The sequence below is a fragment of the Rhinoraja longicauda genome, chromosome 2 (genome assembly GCF_053455715.1).
Source record: "Rhinoraja longicauda isolate Sanriku21f chromosome 2, sRhiLon1.1, whole genome shotgun sequence".
Classification (NCBI taxonomy): Eukaryota; Metazoa; Chordata; class Chondrichthyes; order Rajiformes; family Arhynchobatidae; genus Rhinoraja; species Rhinoraja longicauda.
The window spans coordinates 32379057-32400218 of NC_135954.1; the positions used below are offsets into that span (position 1 = coordinate 32379057).

Sequence of the window (21162 nt, forward strand, 5' to 3'; positions counted from 1 at the left end):
CCATGTAGAAGATGCATTTTAGCTTCCTCCTTGGGCCTCCACCATCAGAGAAGCGGTTTCCAGCTAATTTGATCCACATGAAATGGAGAAGTTGCTGAAAGCAAGGGATACTGCGAAGACTATGAACCCATCCAGTGTTCTGAATCTAGTATTGAAGACCTGTGTTCCAAGATCTCCTGCATCTCTCGCCAAGCTGCTCCACCTACTTTACTGGCATCAAGTCAGCAATTGCCCAGGTATGTCCCATTCACAAATCACACCTGGCTAATTACTACAAATCAATCCATGCTCATCATGTACATAAAATCATCACAAGGTCAACCAAGCAGCATTTTTCTCTCCGATGACCTGGTTACTAATGCCCAGTTTGGGTTTTGCCAAGAATACTCCATTCCATACCCCATCATACCCACGTACCAAACATGGATCCAAGAGTCAAGCTAGAAGAAGTGGGAGTGTCTTCCCTGGGTATTTTTTAGACAGAGGGTGGTCAATCTGAGGAATTCTTTGCCACAGGTGGCAGTGGAGGCCAAGTCCTAACGTATTTTTAAAGTGGAGATAGGGCATCAAAGGTTACAGGGAGAAGGCAGGAAAACAGGGTTGAGAGGGAGAAATAGATCAGCCATGATTGAATGTCAGAGCAGACGCAATGGGCCGAATGACCTAATTCTGCTCCTATGTCTTATGGGTATCAAGGCAGCATTTGATTAAGTGCGGTATCCATAAGCCAAGATAAAACTGAAGTCAATGAGGATGAATTGGATCACATTCCAATAGCTGCACAAATAAATCATACCTTGCATAAACGACAAATGCTGTGGTCATCCCAACACCAGGAAAACATTGCAGGAGTTACTCAGGACAGTGAACAAGTGTTTGCATGAAAAGGGATGCCCGGCAAGTGGGAGACTTTAGAAAGTGGGATAGGAAGAGTTCCGGGACAACATGATTCTGTGAAGAGCAATGCTGGTAGGATTAGGGAACCCTGGTTGATCAGGGATTGGCCCAGTCATCTCAGAGCTATAGAATTAAACCTCCGAATCTTTCCTATCCATTTAACTGTCCAAATATCATTCACACATTGCAATTTTACCTGCCTCTACTATTTCCTCTGACAGCTCATTCAAAATAGCCACGACCCTGTGTGTGAAAGTATTGCCGCTCAGGTCCCCTTTAAATCCTACCCCTTTCATCTTCATCTTTGCCATCTAGTTTTAGTGCCTCATTATCCCTGATCAACCAGGGTTCCGTAATCCTACCAGCATTGCTCTTCACAGAATCATGTTGTCCCAGAACTCTTCCTATCAAGAGAGCGTTAGGTAGAGCTCTTAATGTTAGCGGAGTCAAGGGATATGGGGAGAAGGCAGGAACGGGGTACTGATTGTGGATGATCAGCCATGATCACGGTGATTGGCGGTGCTGACTCGAAGGGCTGAATGGCCTACTCCTGCACCTATTGTCTATTATCTCACTTTCAAAGTCTCCCTCTTGCCAGGCATCCCTTTTCCTGCAAACCGTCTGTCCCAATCAACCCTTACAAGTTCCTGTCTAAAATCATCAAAATTAGCCTTTCCTCAATTTGGAATCGCAACTTGCGCACCAGTCTTATTGTTTTCCATAACTATTTAAAAACTAATAGAATTGTGGTCACTGGTCCCAAAATGCTCCCCCACTGACATGTCAGTCACTTTGCCCTGCCTCATTTCCAATGTTGCCCATACTCTCATCGACCATCTATATAATGCACGAGAAATTTTCCTGCGTATACCATCTCATCCAAGCAATTAGTGCTCCAGCAATCCCAGTCAATATGATGGAAGTAAAAATCACCTACACTGGAAACCCTATTACTCTTCCAGCTCTCTGGGATCTCCCTACATGTTTGTTCCACTAATTCCTGCTACCTATTTCTTCCCTTTCTCAGTTCCACCCAAAAGCCTCAATGACAACCTCTCAGGAATATCCACGCCAAGCACTGCTGAGGTATTTTCCTGACCAAAAAATGCAAAAGCCCTCCTCTCTTACCAGCATCTCTATCACACCTGTATCTTCTACACACTGAACCATTGAGCTGACAGCTGACAGTAATACCTTTTATATCATAGCTCCATGTACCTACCCATGCTCCCGCGTTCATCTGCCTTACCTTGTCAGGCTTCTTGCATTAAAATAAATGCAGTTTAGTCTATCAGACCTTCCTTGCTTCATATCCTGCCCGACATCTCCTACCTCTGAATTTATTTGCTTTAACGTACATTTGCCTCAACTTTCTCATCTGCTTTGGGTCCCACCACCCGGCCAAGATGGGTCACAAACCCTCCCTTTAACTGCTTCATTGAAGACCTTTTCCATCAAAGATTAAATGTGGGAATGTTGTCTAATGACTGCACTATCTTCAATCCCTTTAACATCTTTTTGTCCAATGAAGCAGTCAAAGCCGACAGACAGTGGGACCAAGACAACATTCAAGCACGGGCTGAGAATTAGGGTAATAGTTGCAATAAGCAAGTACCAAGAAATTATCATCTCCAATATTAGTGAATTTAATCATCCATCCTTCAAACTCAATGTCAGCACCATTGCCAAGTCCCCCTCGTTGACATATGATGAGAGTTTGACGGCACTGGGTTATGGGAAGAAGGCAGGAGAATGGGGTTGAGAAGGAAAGATAGATCAGCCATGATTGAATGGAGTGCGATGGAATCCCCTCCAATTGCCTGGAAGAGTGCAGCTGCATAAACACAAAATCCTCCACAGCGTCCAGTGCAAAGCATACTCAATCCACCACCATAATAACCATTCTCTCCTTCATCAGCTGAGCCATTTACCATCTACAAAAAGGGTTGCAATTGTTGCTACGCTGACAGATCCATCCAAGCCCATGAAAAACTCAAGAACAGCACATGCCTGGGAACACCACCATATGCACATCACGCACAAGCCCGACTTGGAAATATTTTGCCATTCCTTCATGATTACTGAATATAAATCCTGGAACTCTCTATCCAGCAGTACTGTGGAAGTACCTTCATCAGATGAACAGCAGCAGCTCAAGTGACAGCTAACCTCCATCTTCTCAGGGACAATTAGAGATGGACAATAAATGCTACCCTGTGAGTGACATCCAGATCCCAATCAATTAATAGGGCAGCTTGGTTCTGAAAGACAGCAGTACACTCCTGGTGTTGCACAAGAATATTTATCCAGATTTTTGAACAGTTTATGAATTCATTAATCGGATTTTAAAACGACACTACTTACATTGCTTTGATCAGGTATTATATTTATTGTGGGAATCAAGTATGCTCCCCTTACCAATACTAATCTAATTAGAATTATCAACCTTGTTGATATCTGAAAACTATCCATCATCCAGAGTTTTTGCATCCAAGCAAACCTGTAGTCCCAGACATATGTAGTGAGATTTTTAAAAAGGACAAATAATCAGAACAGTATGTAATTTAAATAAAAAGCAATAATCTGTCCAGTTAGAATCCGAGTGCTTGTCCCTCTTCTTTTCATCCATAGTTATTCCAAACCTTATGTAGCATTGAAACATTCCCTCTGCAGATGCAATCGACATAAATATTACGATGTTTTCCTATAATGACGCAGGAAGTGGTCATTCAGCTCAACTGGACCATACCGGCTCTCCGGACAGCAGTCCCTTTGGTCTATTTCCCCTTTTCTTATTCCCCTGTAATTTATTATCTTTCACACATGGCATCAACTCCCCTCTTATCTGTCCTAAAATAAAAATATTAAACTTGAACATTGCTATTCTATACAGGCAAAATTTTAATGCAAATGCATGCCATTATATATACAGGAGTAGCAACTTTAAAATTTAGTGTTTCCATCATTTAATGTAATTCAATCTGTCACACGAATTTGGCAAAATTACATAACAGGGATTTACCTCCAGCCATTACCTTCATACTTGATATAATGCCCAAGAACTTTGTATTTATATAAGAGATTAGAAAATATTTTTGAATGCACTCACAAACTCTGCAAGTTTATAGCAAACTATGTAATGTAAATAAATATAACACTTAAACGTATTTCAGCTAGATTCAACGTGATCAGGGAATCATTGAATAAATCTTCCAAGATGCAACCCATTTTTAGGTGATGGGAGAAAAGTGGTCCTTTCTCCAAAATGTAAATGAAGGTGAATTATTCATGTGTCTTGCCAGTCATTAATAATTCTAAATCGGCGTCCGTTGTTTCTTTGTTATACACAACTTCATTGGGAATTAATTCATATAGTACTTATCATACCCTAATCGAAAAAGAAGTATCATTTGCGAATTTTTCAAAATAAACTACACTTCCGTTAATTTCTTTCTTCTCTGCACCGTTAGCACTCCAACTAACCTGTCAGGCTGTGATTTTTCAAGACAATATTTAGATTGGCATTCACGAATTATTGCTTCCAGTTTAAGCGAGGTTTTAAATCAATAATGCATTAAAGCAAAAGTTCCATATTTTACTTGGAAACCAGGATTAGTTATCAAACCATGTAATTTTAGATTAGATTAAATCTGTCCTCACAAATGATTTCCGTTTGGTGTCGATTAATATTTTTAAAGGGGGGGGGGGGGGATATTGACAAATACTCAGCGGGACTTTAACAATATTATCTTCAGCCATCAGAAACAAAGGCTCAAATCAGCACTAACAGAGCCTGAACAAAAGCCTGGAGCGGGGATTGTACAGTACCACCGACTTCAAAGCAGCCATTCGTACAGATGATCCTCTCCCAGACTCACCAACATCTTGATCGAACGGATTGGCGGCAAACAGAGGCATCTCCGAAGCGGGTATCTTTTTTTTCCGCGCAGGTTTTGTTTTGTTGCAGTCGGGCTCTCCCGTTCCTTGAGTGTTTCAATGTGCGCCACCCAGTCCTGTCTTACTGTGCGGCCAGAACTCCCCCACTGTGTGGTGGTGGTGGGGGGGGGGGGGGGATTGAGTCAGCGGCAACTTCACTCCAACGTCGCGCGATGGCCGTCCCGGCTCCCGTTCTATCGGCGGCGCGAGCTCCGGGCCCCGTTCTCTTTCTCTCTCTCTCACTCACTCCCTCCCTCACGCGCTCCGGGCCATGCTCCCGCAGCCGCCAGCATTGATTTCCAACCCTCCACACTGCCAGTGCCCAGCTGTCGAAATCCAGACAGTCTCACATGGAAACACAGCATGTTGGGAAATCAGGGCGCCTCTTGCACTGCCTGAAAATACTGGGTGATGAGAAGGCGATAGCTCTCGTAATTGTTCCCATATAAGCTTTGAAAATACACAGGGGGGGGGGGGAAAGAGTGATATTTGCAATCACAAAACACGTATCTGCAACAACTGACTGCGTTTCGTTTTATTGTAATCGCTGCCCCGTTGTCTTTATTCTTTACTGGGCCGGAATCCAAGAGGTCAGCAATGTAATCGCGCAATTCGGTTATCAGGGAGCAATGCTGACGAATGGTATTGCACCTGTCTCCAACAATAGTCATAACGGTGAAATGTATGTATGACCCCAAAGAGTCATTTGGGTCGTTGTGAAATCCTTCATCAATGACTACCTCTCTCGCTTTTGTCTTCCAACCATGTTTACACATCTTATTATAAGAAAATAACTGCAGATGCTGGTACAAATCGATTTATTCACAAAATGCTGGAGTAACTCAGCCTAACGTTGTTATTGCCTGAAGATAGACACAAAATGTTGGAGTATCTCAGCGGGACAGGCAGCATCTCTGGAGAGAAGGAATGGGTAACGTTTCAGGACGAGACCCTTCTTCAGACTGGTTAGGGATAAGGGAAACAAGAGATATAGACGATGATGTAGAGAATGAATGAAAGATATGCAAAAAAGTAACGGTAATAAAGTAAACACCTTTGTTAGCAGTTGAGTAAAAACTAGAAGCTAGTGCGACTTGGGCGGGGGAGGGATAGAGAGAGAGGGAATGCTGAGGCTACCTGAAGTTAGAGAAATCAATATTTATATCACTGGCTTGCAGTTTGAACCGATTCTCTATTCTATTGTGGTTCAACTTGTGTGTTTTGATCCTGATTTTAGGCTTCATTTTAGGTCTCGTTTTATTATTGTCAAATTTACCGAGCTACATTGAAAATATTTGTTTTGTGTGCTATCCAATCAGATCAGATAACACAATACATAAATACAATCAAGCCAAATCAAGTACAATAGGTGGAGCAAAGGGGAAGATACAGAGTGCAGAATATAGTTCTCGGCACTGTTGCACACCAGTTTCTCAAAGTCCAATGTTTGCAAAGGAATAGCGATGAATTATCAAATTCTTCTAATTTATTTTAGGCTTGTGTTAGCATTATGCTTTCCCCACCTCTCTTTACCCCCAAACCTCTACAATTATATTGTTTATATGTCACCCACCTCACGATTTGTAAGGACTGTCCTTTACAGTCAACAAGTCATACAGCACGGTAACAGACCCTTCAGCCCAACTCGTCCATGCTGATTAAGATGCCCATTTAGGTTAGTCCAACTGACACACGTTTGGCCCATATCTCTCTAAACTTCTCCTATTCATGTACCTGTCCAAATGTCCCTTAAATGTTGTAAAATTGTGACTGCCGCAACCTCTTCCTCTATGTGAAAATGTTGCCCTGTAGGTTCCTATTAAACCTTCACTCTCTCACTTTAATCCTATGCCCTCCAGTTCTTGGTTCCCCAACCTGGAAACCTCTTGGTTCACTTTATCTATATTTTCTTCCAGTTTTTCCATCCTCATAATCTGGTCAATGCCCTCTGTCCAAGCAACAAATTTAATGCCCAGCGTGCCAAGATTTCTTTTACACTCTGCATTTTTGTCCCATATCTTGAACTTTTCCCTCAGCTTCTCCACTGGGATTTGTGGACATAATCAAGACTGATGCTTGAATACATCCCATACTGCTTTGGGTCGAGACCCTTCTTCAGGAAAAAATGTGAAATGCATTTGGAAAGGAGAGTCCTTGGAAGTTTTTTTTAATTAACCCCAGCCCTCAAAAAGTACATAGCGTAAGGTAAAATACACAGAGAGAAAGCTGCTTATTATCACCAACCATTCTGCTTCACCTGCAGTATTCCTTCAATGTTGCACACTTTTTCAAAGAACCATTAAGAACAGATGAAGCAGAATGTAAGGGGTCTCTCGTACACAACATTAAAAATGGCCCAACAGCACCACCATTAACTAAGCTGGTTGAAAAAGATAACTCCCAGACTGGATCTACATAAAGTGGCAAAATAATTATTTTCTTTTTATGGAATTCATGCTATTTGACTTAATTCAAATAGATCCATTTGTGCATTTTTTAAAAATACAATCAATGCAATTTTCCCGAGGTTAGTTCACATTAGTAATCATTCCCAGTAGTTAGAATTTTGTCTGGAAATTGGTTTGGGGGTTTCTTTGCACAAGTCCGCTTAGCACAGTTGACATTTGTCTGGTGTCAGTCACAGCAATTTTCACAACTACGAATCTGATTTGGTGCAAAATTTACAACCTGCAAACTTTGCTTATATGTCATAAATAAAACAATTCTGCAGCAAAACAGCAGAGATGTGAAGAAAGTGAAATGTTTTCCTCAGATCATCTGTCAGATCACATTGAATGGCGGTTCTGGCTCGAAGGGCCGAATGGCCTACTCCTGCACCTATTTTCTATGTTTCAGCTTTTCATTCCTCGAAATCTATGGAAAAAAACATAACTGTTTTCCAAAAATATTTGCAATATTTCGATGTTATGCACCATAGTCCAAAAAGCTGTGGTGTCTGTGAGACTGATTAGCTCATGTCTCACAATGGGTTGGAGCTCCACACAGCACAGAACCTCTTCAAACATTGGATCACAGGGTGTTGTTATATACCCTGGGGGGTGCTGTTATCCATTTCATCCAGATTTTTGTCTGTGCCCTCTCTCCATGGTGCCTTTTCTGCAGTTTGTCTATAGTTTCCATGGAAATAAGTTCTTTATGGTCTCTTTCTCTGTAATCAGCATAAAAATGACTATTTACAGTTCCTAAATGATTGTATTTAAGTGAAACACTAGTGTCACGTTGCAGACACTTTATTTTACATCTCTGCCATTATGCAGAAACAAAAAACTGCAGATGCTGGTTTATACCAAAGATAGACACAAAGTGCTGAAGTAACTTAATGAGTCAGGCAGCATCTCTGGAGAAAAAGGATGGGTAAAGTTATGGGTCAGGACCCTTCTTCAGACGTCTGAACAAAATTTGTCTGGCAGAGAATTCCACAGATTCACAACTCTCTGGATGAAAATAATTTTCCTCATCTCAGTCCTAAATGGCCTACCCCTTATTCTTAAACTCTGACCCCTGGCTCTGGACTCCCCCAACATCGAGAACATTCTTCCTGCATCTAGCCTGCCTAATCCCTTAAGAATTTTATATGTATCTATAAGATCCCCTCTCATTTTGCGTTCCTTTATGACGTCCAAAGACGTACAGGTATGTAGGATAATTGGCTGGGTAAATGTAAAAATTGTCCCTAGTGGGTGTAGGATAGTGTTAATGTACGGGGATCACTGGGCGGCACGGACTTGGAGGGCCGAAAAGGCCTGTTTCCGGCTGTATATATATGATATATGATATGATATGATAATGCCTAAATCTGAATGAAAATCACCTTACTGCTTTTTATTTAAGCATGTGTTCAAGCTCAATCTTGCCGTTTTTTTGTGAAGTACCCAATTGGGCATTAGCACTCTAAACAATGCCATTTTAGTACATCATATGGGGGTATGGGGAGAAGGCAGAAACAGGGTACTGATTGAGAATGGTCAGCCATGATCACATTGAATGGTGGTGCTGGCTCGAAGGGCCGAATGGCCTACTCCTGCACCTATTGTCTATTGTCTATAACGGTAAGTTCAATTTCTAGACATAGATCATAGCAGGCTCTCTTGATAAATACAAACTTATTTATATCCATCATATTCAATATAATAAATGCTTCATTGCCGTTTACTCTTAGCCTTATACGCGAACAAGGTCTGAATGAGATGGTCTTACATACTTGGTGAACCAACAAGTTAAATAAGCATCGTTATCCTCATTGATCTAATCGGTTCATGTCCAAAAGTCCATGATAATAATAGGATAGTGCCTTTACTTACTTGGAGATTTAAAGAGATTTTTTTTGTATGTTTCCAAATGTCCTAACACACTTCCACTGATGTATGATAGAAAGTATCCTGACTGGTTGCATCACGGCCTGGTATGGAAATGCCAACACACAGGAATGCAAGAGGCTATAGGGAGTGGTAGACTCAGCCCTGCCCCTTCATAGGCACAACCCTCCCCTCCATCGAAAACATCGCCAAGAGGTTCTGCATCTATCAAGGATCCCCACCATCTGGACCATACCCTCTTCTAACTGTTACCACATGACATGAATTACAGAAGCCTGAATTCCCACACCACCAGGTTCAGGTCTCCCCTCAACCTCCAGCCTTCGAGAGAAAGAATCCAAGTTTGTTCAACTTCTCCTTCAGACTAATACCTCCTAATCTAGACAACATTTTGATAAACTTCTTCTGCACCCTTTCCAAAGCCTCCACATTCTTCCTGTAATGGGGCGAGCAGAACTGCACACAAAACTTCAAAGTCTTATAGAGCTTTTCATAACATCCTGACTCTTCTACTCAATGCCCTGATCAATGAAGGCAAGCCTACCATATGCCTTCTTTACCACTCTATATATTGTGTTACCACTTTCAGGGAGCTATGGACCTGGACCCCAAGATCCCTCTGCACATCAATGCTGTTAAAGGTCTTGTTTTCAACCACATACCTTCCCCTTACATTTGATCTAGATCAGTTGAGAAGGTGGGCCAAGGAATGTCAAATTAAATGTAACTCTGAGAAGTGTGAAGTTTTGTTCTTTGCTATGTCAAACCAGGAAAAAATGTATAAAATAACTGATAGAGCCCTGAAGAGTCAGATGTACATTGTGGTAAAAAAAAAGGTGTTTAGCATTAGGAGGAATCAGGATAATTTTGCGCAAAGGAGATCACACCTCATGCTTGCCTTAATTGGGATTAGTCTTGAGTACAAAACTTGGGACATCATGATGCAGCTGTCCAAGTCGTTGGTGAAACTATACTTGAATTACTGTGTGCAGTTCTGGTTGCCCAGCGATAGGAATGATATCATTAAATTGGAAAGGGTGCAGAAGTGGTCCACCAAGATGTTACCTGGGCTTGGGGGCTTGAATTATAGGGAGAGATTAGCTAGGCAGCGACATGTTTCTTTGGAACGCATGAGGCTGAGGGGTGATCTCATTGAAGTGTATGAGGAGCATGGATAAAGTGAACAGTCAGTCTTTTTCCCAGGGTACAGGATCTAGCACTTGAGGGAAGGAGCTTAACATAGGAGGGGAGAGATTTAAGAGAAACCTTTGGGGCAATATTTTCACTCAGGAGGGCAGTCCTTACTTGGAATGAGCTGCCAGAGGAAACTATTAATTACGACTTTTAAAAGGCAGTTGGGTAGATATATGGATGGGGAGGGTTTAGAAGGCTATGGTCCAAATGTATAGGCCAATGAGACTGGCCCTGTATACCATTTGGGCAGTATGGACAAGATGGCCCGAAGGACCCGCAGCGGTAGAGTTGCTGCTTTACAGCGAATGCAGCGCCGGAGACTCCGGTTCGATCCTGACTACGGGTGCTGCACTGTAAGGAGTTTGTACGTTCTCCCCGTGACCTGCGTGGGTTTTCTCCGAGATCTTCGGTTTCCTCCCACACTCCAAAGGCGTACAGGTATGTAGGTTAATTGGCTGGGTAAAGGTAAAAATTGTCCCTAGTGGGTGTAGGATAGTGTTAATGTGCGGGTATCGCTGGGCGGCACGGACTTGGTGGGCCGAAAAGGCCTGTTTCCGGCTGTATATATATGATATGATATGACCTATTTCCGTGCTGCATCATCTATGTCTCCATGACTCGTGTGATGTCAGCTAGTGTGTGTCAAGTTAAGAGTCAAGAATCAAGAGTGTTTAATTGGCATATGTACCATGAACAACAATGAAACCTACGACCTGTAGCTTTACATGCGCATTAAGATATATCACAACAATAAATATACAATAAACAATAATATGATAAATTATCTGTTATTCAGTTTAGTTTATTGTCACATGAACCGAGGTACAGTGAAAAGCTTTTAGACAATAGACAATAAGTGCAGGAGGAGGCCATTCGGCCCTTCGAGCCAGCACCGCCATTCAATGTGATCATGGCTGATCATTCTCAATCAGTACCCCGTTCCTGCCTTCTCCCCATACCCCCTGACTCCGCTATCCTTAAGAGCTCTATCCAGCTCACTCTTTTGTTGTGTGTTATCCAGTCAGCGGAAAGACAATACATGATTACTATCGAGCCATTTAGTGTTATAGATACATGATGAGGGGATAACATTTAGTGCAAGGTAAAGCCAGCAAAGTCCGAGGTATACGAGGTAACTAGTCTATTGTCGAAGTACATGGTGCAACCTATAGAAAGTGCATAGTGCTTCAATGTTGAGATAGGGTTGTACAGTATGGTTCAGGCACTAGATGGATTTTGGGAGGGCCTCTGTTCACCTTGACAAGGATCCCATTTTCTGATGGTTTCTGAGTTTATCAGCATTTCCATGCCCCATCTTAGCAAAAGGAGGTTCATCACATTTCACAGGATTGAAGGCTTTTCAAAAGGTTTGGGACCATTGAAGGGATCTCATTCATAACACATTATAATCTTTTCAAACGCCTACATGGGAATGCAGGCAATTGGTTTAGATAGTCGAAAAAGAAAGGCCCATAATACTGTTGTCTTCTGTTACCCATCACATTCTTGATGTTGATGAATATTAGGAGGCATCATTGCAGCTGTGCAGGTGAATTCTTGCTTCAGAACAGGAAAGCTAAAACCATGTTCACATTTGCTCACTCCAAGTGAAGAGGTGCTGAACACACACTTGTAGTTTATAAACTTTCTCATTATTCCTCTTTATAAGTGGGAACGCCTGTGATGATGACTTGTTTGGCATTGCAGAACTTTATTCTGCAGAAACACCTGACACTGGACAGACAAGGTTCTAGCTTGATGCATAAAATGGACATATATATTTAATGCACTTGTCCTTGCTTGGTACTCAGGATACATTTCCAAGAACAAGAACATTAATAGAACCAATTACTAAAAAGAATCGTTATTGTATTGTGTACAGAGAGATACAGTGCTGCTGCGCTGGCAAACTGGTACACAACCTGCTTCTCCACAACAATTCAGTGCTGTGAACTAGGAGCTAACCTCCACTGCTGCTACAGCACATACTGTTAAGCAGGGAGCCTGGCATGAATCCAGCAGTGGATTGCCTCACAGATTCATGTGGGAGGCTTCCTGTGAGTACTGGTATGAGGGGGGCAGTGAATGGTGCAGCTGCAAAGTGCTGAGGTGTGGGCCCTGGACTGCACTGTGGTTAGGAAGGTGCGTGTGGGCCATTGTTACAGATTGGTAGCAACTGCGCCATGTGTTGACAGACCACCCAATCCTGCAGTCTTTCCCATCACGTTTTCTGTTCAGTATGTGTTATCTCTCCCTCTCCTCCTTTGGGTACACAGCTCTCCCATCCATTTGTGTTACCTGCGCCTGTGCTTTCTGTGTTTCATATTTGGGGACCCTCAAATTCCTTCATGATGCAACCTTTTGCAGTCTTTCTCAAAGTACGTAATAATCTGTAGTAGATGGCATGCCTCAGGATGTTCCTTCAAGAAATTGCAGGCAGGAAGGAACAGAGACCCAAACAACTGTACATTGTGTACAGTTTTGGTCTATTGTGTAGAGTTTTGATCTCCTACAGTGTAGGTTCACGAGATTGATCCCTGGGATGGCGGGACTGTCATACGAGGAAAGATTGAAAAGACTAGGCTTGTATTCACTGGAGTTTAGAAGGATGAGAGGGGATCTTATGGAAACTTATAAAATTATAAAAGGACTGGACAAGCTAGATGCAGGAAAAATGTTCCCAATGTTGGACGAGTCCAAAACCAGGGGCCACAGTCTTAGAATAAAGGGGAGGCCATTTAAAACTGAGGTGAGAAGAAACTTTTTCACCCAGAGAGTTGTGAATTTGTGCAATTCTCTGCCACAGAGGGCAGTGGAAGCCAAATCACTGGATGGATTTAAGAGAGAGTTAGGTAGAGCTCTCGGGGCTAGTGGAATCAAGGGATATGGGGAGAAGGCAGACACGGGTTATTGATTGTGGACGATCAGTCATGATCACAATGAATCGGAATGGCCTCCTCCTGCACCTATTTTCTATGTTTCTATATTTCTAAAAATGCTGGCAGATAGGTCTTGAAGAAATCTTGCTATATATCAGCATTTGATTCTTAATATTGCCAGGGACTAACTTCCTCAAGAGAGCAAGGCACCACCCAAGACCATAGCAGCATGTCACAGTTATATAGAAGAGACAATAATGGTTATGGTGTTGCGGGTGCTTGAGAAAGCCCGGAATGAAGGCGAGGAGCCAGGCAAATTCTGTAGAGGCTTTAATCACAGCTCACTACTCTCCGCTTCAGTGAGAGACTGAAGACTGGGCTCCCGCCAAAATCCCTGCTACTTATCTGTGTAGCTGGGAGCCACCCCCGGATTATCTCTGCAGCTGGGAGCCACCCCCGGACCTGTCCATCACTGTGCTGGAAGGTTCGATATGGGAGTGGCCTGACCCTTGGGAGCCTCCACAATGGGGGATTTTTATTGAGGGAAGTAGACAGGTATTCTGCAGTCCTAATTATAATTAAAGGATGTTATGTTGCCTCTCTAGTGCCAGGGTCAAGATTGTCATTGAGTGGGGACAGAACATTCTGGAGGTGAAGCCAATTCCAGTACCAACAGCACGAGTGAAAAAGAGGACAAAGCAGATTTTAACAAATTAGAGAAGAGATTAAAAAGCAGGCTCTCAAAGCCAGTAATGTTTGGGTTACTCCCGTTGCCACATGTCAGTGAGAGGTGGATAATGCAGATTAATACTTACTTAGCGAGATGGGATAGATGGAGGGATTTAGAATATTGGGACATTGAACCAGTTCAGTGGAAGATGAGACCTGCACGTGCCAGACAGTGGCACCTCAACAGGACCAGGACCAAAACCTTGCTTGCAAGTATGATCATTTTGATTGGGAGAAGCTAAACTAAGATAAAAGGATAATGGAAAGCTAAGCATAGATTTAGCTGGGGATAAAGCAGAATTGGAATGGAAAACAAAATTAGTGAGTAAACTTGTAAGGTGGAGTAAAAATAGTTGGGAAGGAATCTAATATGCTTAATTTTATGTATCTACTTAATTTTATGTATCTACAAACCTGACTTTATGAAGAGGACAGATGAACTGAATGCATTTGCCACATTGGCAAATTGAATAATTATTGCAATAAAATAAAATGTATGACAGAAGGATCATCCTGAGTTATAATCTCAAGGTTTGGGTTAAGGTATTTAATAATGAAATAAGGAAAAATATCTTTATTCAAAGGGTGGTTAAACTATGAAATTCTCTTGCACAGAAGACTGTGAATGCTGAATCATTGAATATATCTAAGAATGAGATAGAAAGATTTGAAGACACACAATGCATCAAGAAATATGGGGAGGGAACAGTAACATGGTATTAAGATAAAGGATCAGCCAGGATCATCTTGAATGGTGAGGTAGGTTTGAACCATTGAATGAGCTCCTCATGTTCCTACTTTACTGAGCTTCGATGATACACAGAGAGGGCAACATCTATATACTAAAACTCTTATTTGTTTGTTTGTTTGTTCCTGAACTACAGCCAAAATGGTACATGGTAGCGCGACAATTTTCGGCTCAACTTACTCACCGTCGTCTCTTTCGTGCTAATGGAAGACGTGTCATTGAAATCGGTGTTATATTTTTTAAGTTATTTTCATTTTAAAGTTTATATCTATCTCCTAGGAAGGGAGGGGGGGGAGAGAGAGTGGGGGGGGGGGAGAGAGTGGGGGGGAAGGGAGGGGGGAGAGAGGGAGGGGAGGGAGGGGGAGTGAATGAGGGGAGAGGAGGGGGGAGGAGGGAGGGAGGGGGTAGGGAGGTTGAGGGGGATGGAGTGAGGGGAGGGAAGGGGGAGGGGAAGGGGGGAGGGGAAGGGGGGAGGGGGAGGGAGGGAGGGAGGGGGTGATAAGGGTGGGTTGAGGGGGGGAGGGGAAGGGGGTGAGGGATGGAGAGAGGGGAGGGGGAGAGGGGAGGAGGGAGTGGGGGAGGATAGGGTGCTGCACCAATACAGGAGAGGTTTGGGCCCAATGGGTCTACTTGGTCTAGTTAGGCATAAAAAGGGGTGTTTACATGAGACACTGAACTCAACAGAGTAGAAAGCCAAGTGGAATATGGAAATGTTGGGATGAAATCAAAGGGGAAATTAAGAAAGCAAATAGAGGGTATGAAATATATTGGCAGATAAAAATAAAGAAAATCCATAAATAATTAAAGTATTGAATATGAATACTTTTGCAATCACAAGAACATGGTTGAGGACTGGCTTGATATGACAGGGTATAGAAGTTTCAGGCATGGCAAATGGGGATGTAAAAGAGGAGTCACACTACACATTAGAGAGAAGATCACAGTGATACTGAGAGAGGATACCTCAGAGGGACTTCATATGGGCCATGTGGATACATCTTAGGAATAAGAGGGGTGATTACTGCTTGGGTTATATTATATATCTCTCAATTACACAAACGGAATTACACAAAGAGATAAGTAAGTTTATCTCAGAAAGGTGTAAGCACAATGAGATCATATTAGAGGAGGATTTTCATATTGACTGGCATTGCCTTAGTGCAAGTGGAGTGGTATTTGTCAAATGTGTTAAGAAATACTTTGAGACAATGGCTCGGTCGCGGGGCCTTCCACCGCCCGGTTCGGCCGCGAGACGTTTCAGCGCCCGGTGCGACTCGGCCGCGGGGACTTCCATCCCCTTGCGGGGACTGTGCGGGTCGGTCGGGGACGAGCTGTCTGTCCGTGGGCGTGGGGAAGAGAGTGGAAGTTTTGTTGCCTCCATCACAGTGAGGGGGTGTTTGGAGTCACTGTGATGGACGTTATGTGTTGGGGTCATGTGTCTTGTGTTCTTTTTTGTGTGTGACTGCTATGTAGTTTCGTTCGGTACCTTGGTACCGAATGACAAATAAAGCTCTGTTGAACTGTTGAACTGTTGTTGTTTTGAGTCCTATTAAAGACAGGTAGTACTGAACCTTATCTTTGGAAATTAAACTTGGTAGATGATGGAAGTGTCAGTGGGGAAACATGCTGTGTGAACAATATTTTGTAGGTTTCAAGATAGTTATGGAAAGTGATACGTTTGATCCTCAAGTTAAGGTCCTAAATTGGGAAAAAGCTGAAGCCAATAGTGCAACAGATGATGTAGTATAATTATATTGAAAGCAGATATTTGTGTGCAACACAAATGGTTAACAAGAGGAATCATTTTATCATTTTAACAAAGAGTAAGAGTTCAGGTTCAGTACATTCTGGTAAGGGCGAAAGGCAAAGTTTGAAGATGTTTAAGGTTTGATCACGAAAAAAAAGGAAACATAGGACAGGAGTAGAAAACTAAGTCTCAAGGAATATGGAGGACGTAAGAGATAATTTAAGAAAGGAATTAGCTGGGCAAAAAGGGGCCGTGAAATACCCTTAGCAAAAAAGACTAAGGAGAATCCTAGGACATTATATAACTATATCAAGAGCAAGAAGGTAGCCAGAGAAAGAGTGGAACCATTCGTTGACCAAAGAGGCTCCAAATGGACAAAATAACAGATATGTGCAGCCAAGGGATGTAGTCAAAGTTCTAAATGAATTCTTCTTGTCTCTCTTCGCCATAGAGGAGCACCTGGAAGATAGTGAATTCAGGTCCGGGAGATGATGACAGTCTGGAGGCATTAAATGGAGGCATTAGATGCTTTGGTCAACTTGTACAGAAAGGACTTTAAAATCGTTTATCCGTATCGCAAAATATAAATTTAGCAGCTATCATTGCAAACAAAAGTGTAACATTCCAGATAAATACAGTTACCAAAATGCATCGACTAAAGCCTGAAAAGCGGGGTATTGTTAGATGAAAAGAATGTAAGAATTGGGTGGTTACAAAATATTTTTGCAAAAAAATGTTGCTCTTGCAGCGCGCGGCCGCGGGTCTCCGGGGGGCGAGCGAGTGCGCGCGGCCGCGGGTCTCCCGGGGGCGAGCGAGGCGCGCGGCCGCTGCCGGCTTCAGCTGTTCTGAACTTTCTTGACTTAGTCAGCTAGTAAGTACCATGGCGCCCCGTGAGGAGGATGGCGTGGTGGTGGAAGAGAAGGAGAGCAAGAAGAAGCTGTCGAATCTGGCCACTGCCTGGCTGACGTTCTACAACATTGCCATGACCGCTGGGTAAGTAACAGCTTGAATGCCTGGACTCTGCGTTGCAAAATCAGTCAGAGCGTTTTCCAATTGCAAAGGCAGGCAGGCAAGCTATTTTGGAGCAACGACTTCTTTCCAGTACAAGTTCCTTTAAGGATTGAGCGTTTTGCACAAACTTTTCTGCAGAGATCCCGATTGATTAGCCCGCTTTGATGTGTGTTTAAAGGGCAAAATAGAAAAATGAATGTGGGATTTTGTTGGTGGGTGCCTTGCTGGAGTTGAATGAAGGAGTGCCTGGTTAGTCTAGCATTTCCATATTTGGTTGATCACAGAAGGTGCGTCATCTTTCATCGCAACTGTTAAGTATAGACTGACACTGTGTGGTCAGGGGGCATGCCCTCGGGGAGATTGTTCTGCTTTCCTCGGCGGATTTCCCCAGCTTGCATCTCAGTCGAGCAGGCCATTAATTTGTACGCGAGATCTATAAAAAGGACACTAAACATGAACCTGTTTGTCATTTGTCCAACAGTTATTGCGGTGCGTTTTATTACCCATTCTGCTGTGTTGCACGCGTTGTATTGCTTGGAAACCAGACTATAGAAATCAGTTTATCGGATTCACTTGCTCGTTTCACAATGTCATTAGAGCACACTTTAATTTTAAGTTTGTTATTCTGAAATCTCTGTTTTATTGCATATGAAATTGCTTAATTCTTTTTTTAACGAGCCGTTCAGTTGCCTTAATTGATATAACTTCAACACACAGTTTGGTTTCATTTGCAAAACGTCGTGGTCTTTTTGAGATTTACACAAGAGACCTTGTAGAGGGTGATCTTGGAGGTGTAGAAGATTATGAGGAGAATAGATAGTGGTAAATGCACCCACCGCCTCTTACCATTAGTAGAGGAATGAAGAATCAGAGAACATAGGTTTGAGGTGAGTGGGGAAAGATTTCATAGGAACCTGAGGGGCAACTTTTTGTGGGGGTGGATATACAGTAAAAGCTGACGGGACGTAATTGAGGCAAGCGCTTTCCAACATTTAAAAGACGGGCACGTGGACATGAAAGGTTTAGAGGGATATATGGACCAAATGCAGGCAGGTGGGATTAATGTTGTTGGGGCATCTTTGTCAGAATGGACAAGTTGAGCTGAAGATCCTCTTTCCATGTTGTATGAGTCTATGTTCAGTCATGAAACCAAGGTGTGTTATGATGTATGAATGTATGTATATATTATTTGAAGTTTTTCATATTGTATCAGTCTAAAGCATGGACTTTCATTTTGATATTAAGATCAGGACAGAAAGATATAAACATAGAAAAATAGGTGCAGGAGTAGGCCATTCAGCCCTTTGAGTCAGCACTGCCATTCAATATGATCATGGTTGATCATCTAAAATCAGTACCCTGTTCCTGCTTTTTCCTGCATATTCCTTGATTCCTTTAGCCCTAAGAGCTAAATCTAACTCTCTTGAAAACATCCAATGAATTGGCCTCCACTGCCTTCTGTGGCAGAGAATTCCACAGATTCACAACTCTCTGGATAAAAGCAACGGTGACCTAGATACAAAACACACTTAAATGTTATTATAGATACCTATTTGTGTAATGACTTTAAACATGTCGGAGAACACAAGAAATCTGGAAGGAAGGAAGACATATTCATAGAGTAATTGACTTGTGCTGCATGGACACAGACCCTTCAGCCCAATTCATCCATGCTGACCAGGTTTGACAACTGAGTTAATCCCATTTGTCACTTGGCCCATATCCCTCCCAACCTTTTCTATCCATGTGTCAATCCAAATGTCTTTTCAATGGTGCCATTGTACCTGGCACTACAGTTTCCTGTGGCAGTTTGTTTTTATGTTTATACACCACTCTTTCCTTGAGCGTGAGGGAAAGATTTTAAAATCTTGGTAATGTCTGTGAATATTTTCTGCAACCTTTCCAGCGGAATGATAATAGTCGGGTGACCAAAACTGCACACAGTATTCCAAAGGTGGTCTCACCAAGTTCTTATGCAGCAGCAGCATGATGTGGAGGATTGGAGAAGATAAGATGGTGGTGATAGTAGTGATTTACATATCCAGAGTTAGATGATCTGATGGTTTGGATGGTTGTCCGACTGGATGAGACTATCAAGAAAATGCTGGATAGGAACAAGAAGGAATTTAAATGTAAGGCAAAAAATTGTGTACTTGTGGCATTATCCTCTTGGCAGCTACGATGGCGATAATGAGGTGGCTGGGACTTGGTGAGAAATAGAATAGAGCAGCGATGCCTCTAGTTCTGATGAAGAATCCAGGACATGAAAAGTTAATGAACTGTTTCCCTTCCCACAGATTCTGCCTGACCTGTTGAGTGTTTCCAACATTATCTGATTTTATTAGTGTGGCTAGTGGAGCTGCTGCCTTGTTGTTCAATGACCCTGATTCAGATTTGAACTTTGATGTTTTCCGTGTGGAGATTACGCATTCTCCCTTTGTGTGTTTCTTCTGGGATTTCATCCCACATGCCAAAGATGTATGTGTATTGGTAGATTAATTTGCCCCCATGTGTGTAAGCGAATGGAAGAATCTGCAGGAGTTGATGGGGAAAATGGAGGAGGGAAGAATGTGCAAAGTGTAATTGAAGTGAAAAAGAACCTTGAGGGCTGATACCAACCGTAAACTGAATGGTCTGTTTCTATGACTTATGAGCATAGAATATGGACAACAGTCATTAAGCAGGTATGCTCTCTTTTGGAAACACAAGGAACTGCAGATACTGGAATCTTGAGCTAAAAACAAAGTGCAGGAGGAACTCAGCAGGTCAGAAGCATCTGTGGAGGAGATGGACTGACAATGTTTCGCGTTGTGAACCCTCAGACTGATTGGAGAGGGGAAGAAAGCTGGACAAGAGAAATGCAAAAGAGAGATGGGGATTGGACAAAGCCCGACAAGTGATAGGTGGATACAAGTGAAAGGGGGTAGCATTGATTGGCAGATGGATGAGATTAATGACAAAGGCTAGAGGTAAAAAGGATGCCAATAAGGATATGTAAAGCTGAAGGGAAGGGTATGGATGGAAGGGGATGGAGAAGGGGAAAGAGAGTGGATAAAAGCAATGGGAGATCTGCGTCTGAAGGATGGGAAAGGAGTAAGGGATGGAAGAGATGGTGGAAGGGGGGCAGGGGAAAGAGAGGGGGTGGTTCGGGAATATTACTTTGAGTTCTCCAGTTTCATGCTCATTCTCCTGGGTTGTAAAATATGAGGTGGTGTTCCTCCAGTTTGGTTTGGCAACGCTGATAATGGGGTAGGCCAAGGCCAGATAGGTCGGAATGGGAAGGCAAGCTAAAATAGTAAACAACCATGAGAGTTGGCAGACAGTGCAAGTGTTCGGTGGAACAATTGCCAAGTGTATGTTTTGGTCTTGCCAATGCAAAGGAGGCCACATTGCCACAAATGCATTAGGCAAGGTTGGAAAAGGTTCAGGTGAACCTCTGCCTCACCTGGAAGGGAAGCTGGAGTCTGTGTAAGGAAATGAGAGAGGAGGTGTAGGGACAGATGTTGCATCTCCTGCAGTTGCAGGAGATAGTCACTGGGGAAGGTGCCGGGTGGTCAGGAAAGGTTGTGGAGTGAGTGGCTTGGTTTTAAAATTGGCCTGTATTCACAAGTCTGTGCAATAAATATAATGGTAAACAAATATCTGAAGGATTTTGATGAGAACTGTGAAAAGTTTAATGAACTA

The 21162-nt window shown here is 42.7% G+C and overlaps 2 protein-coding genes across 4 annotated transcripts in view; one reads left to right on the forward strand and one right to left on the reverse strand.

Annotated features, from left to right (window-relative positions):
- LOC144603390 (signal transducing adapter molecule 1-like) overlaps nt 1–5168 on the reverse strand; it is a 57505-nt gene extending 52337 nt beyond the window's left edge. For both annotated transcript variants that reach the window (XM_078416566.1, XM_078416555.1), the window contains exon 1: nt 4776–5168. In XM_078416566.1, the coding sequence (XP_078272692.1) occupies nt 4776–4815 (40 nt within the window). In that variant the 5' untranslated portion in view covers nt 4816–5168. The remainder of the gene's footprint in view (nt 1–4775) is intronic.
- hacd1 (3-hydroxyacyl-CoA dehydratase 1) overlaps nt 4806–21162 on the forward strand; it is a 44318-nt gene continuing 27961 nt past the window's right edge. Inside the window, exon 1 of one of the 2 annotated variants that reach the window (XM_078416586.1) lies at nt 4806–4826. Coding sequence is in view for 1 of the 2 variants with exons in the window: in XM_078416578.1 (XP_078272704.1) it covers nt 17348–17460 (113 nt within the window). In the remaining variant the exon portion in view is untranslated. Of the gene's footprint in view, nt 4827–17347; nt 17461–21162 lie in introns of those variants that run through there. The other variant, XM_078416578.1, reaches the window with a different exon arrangement.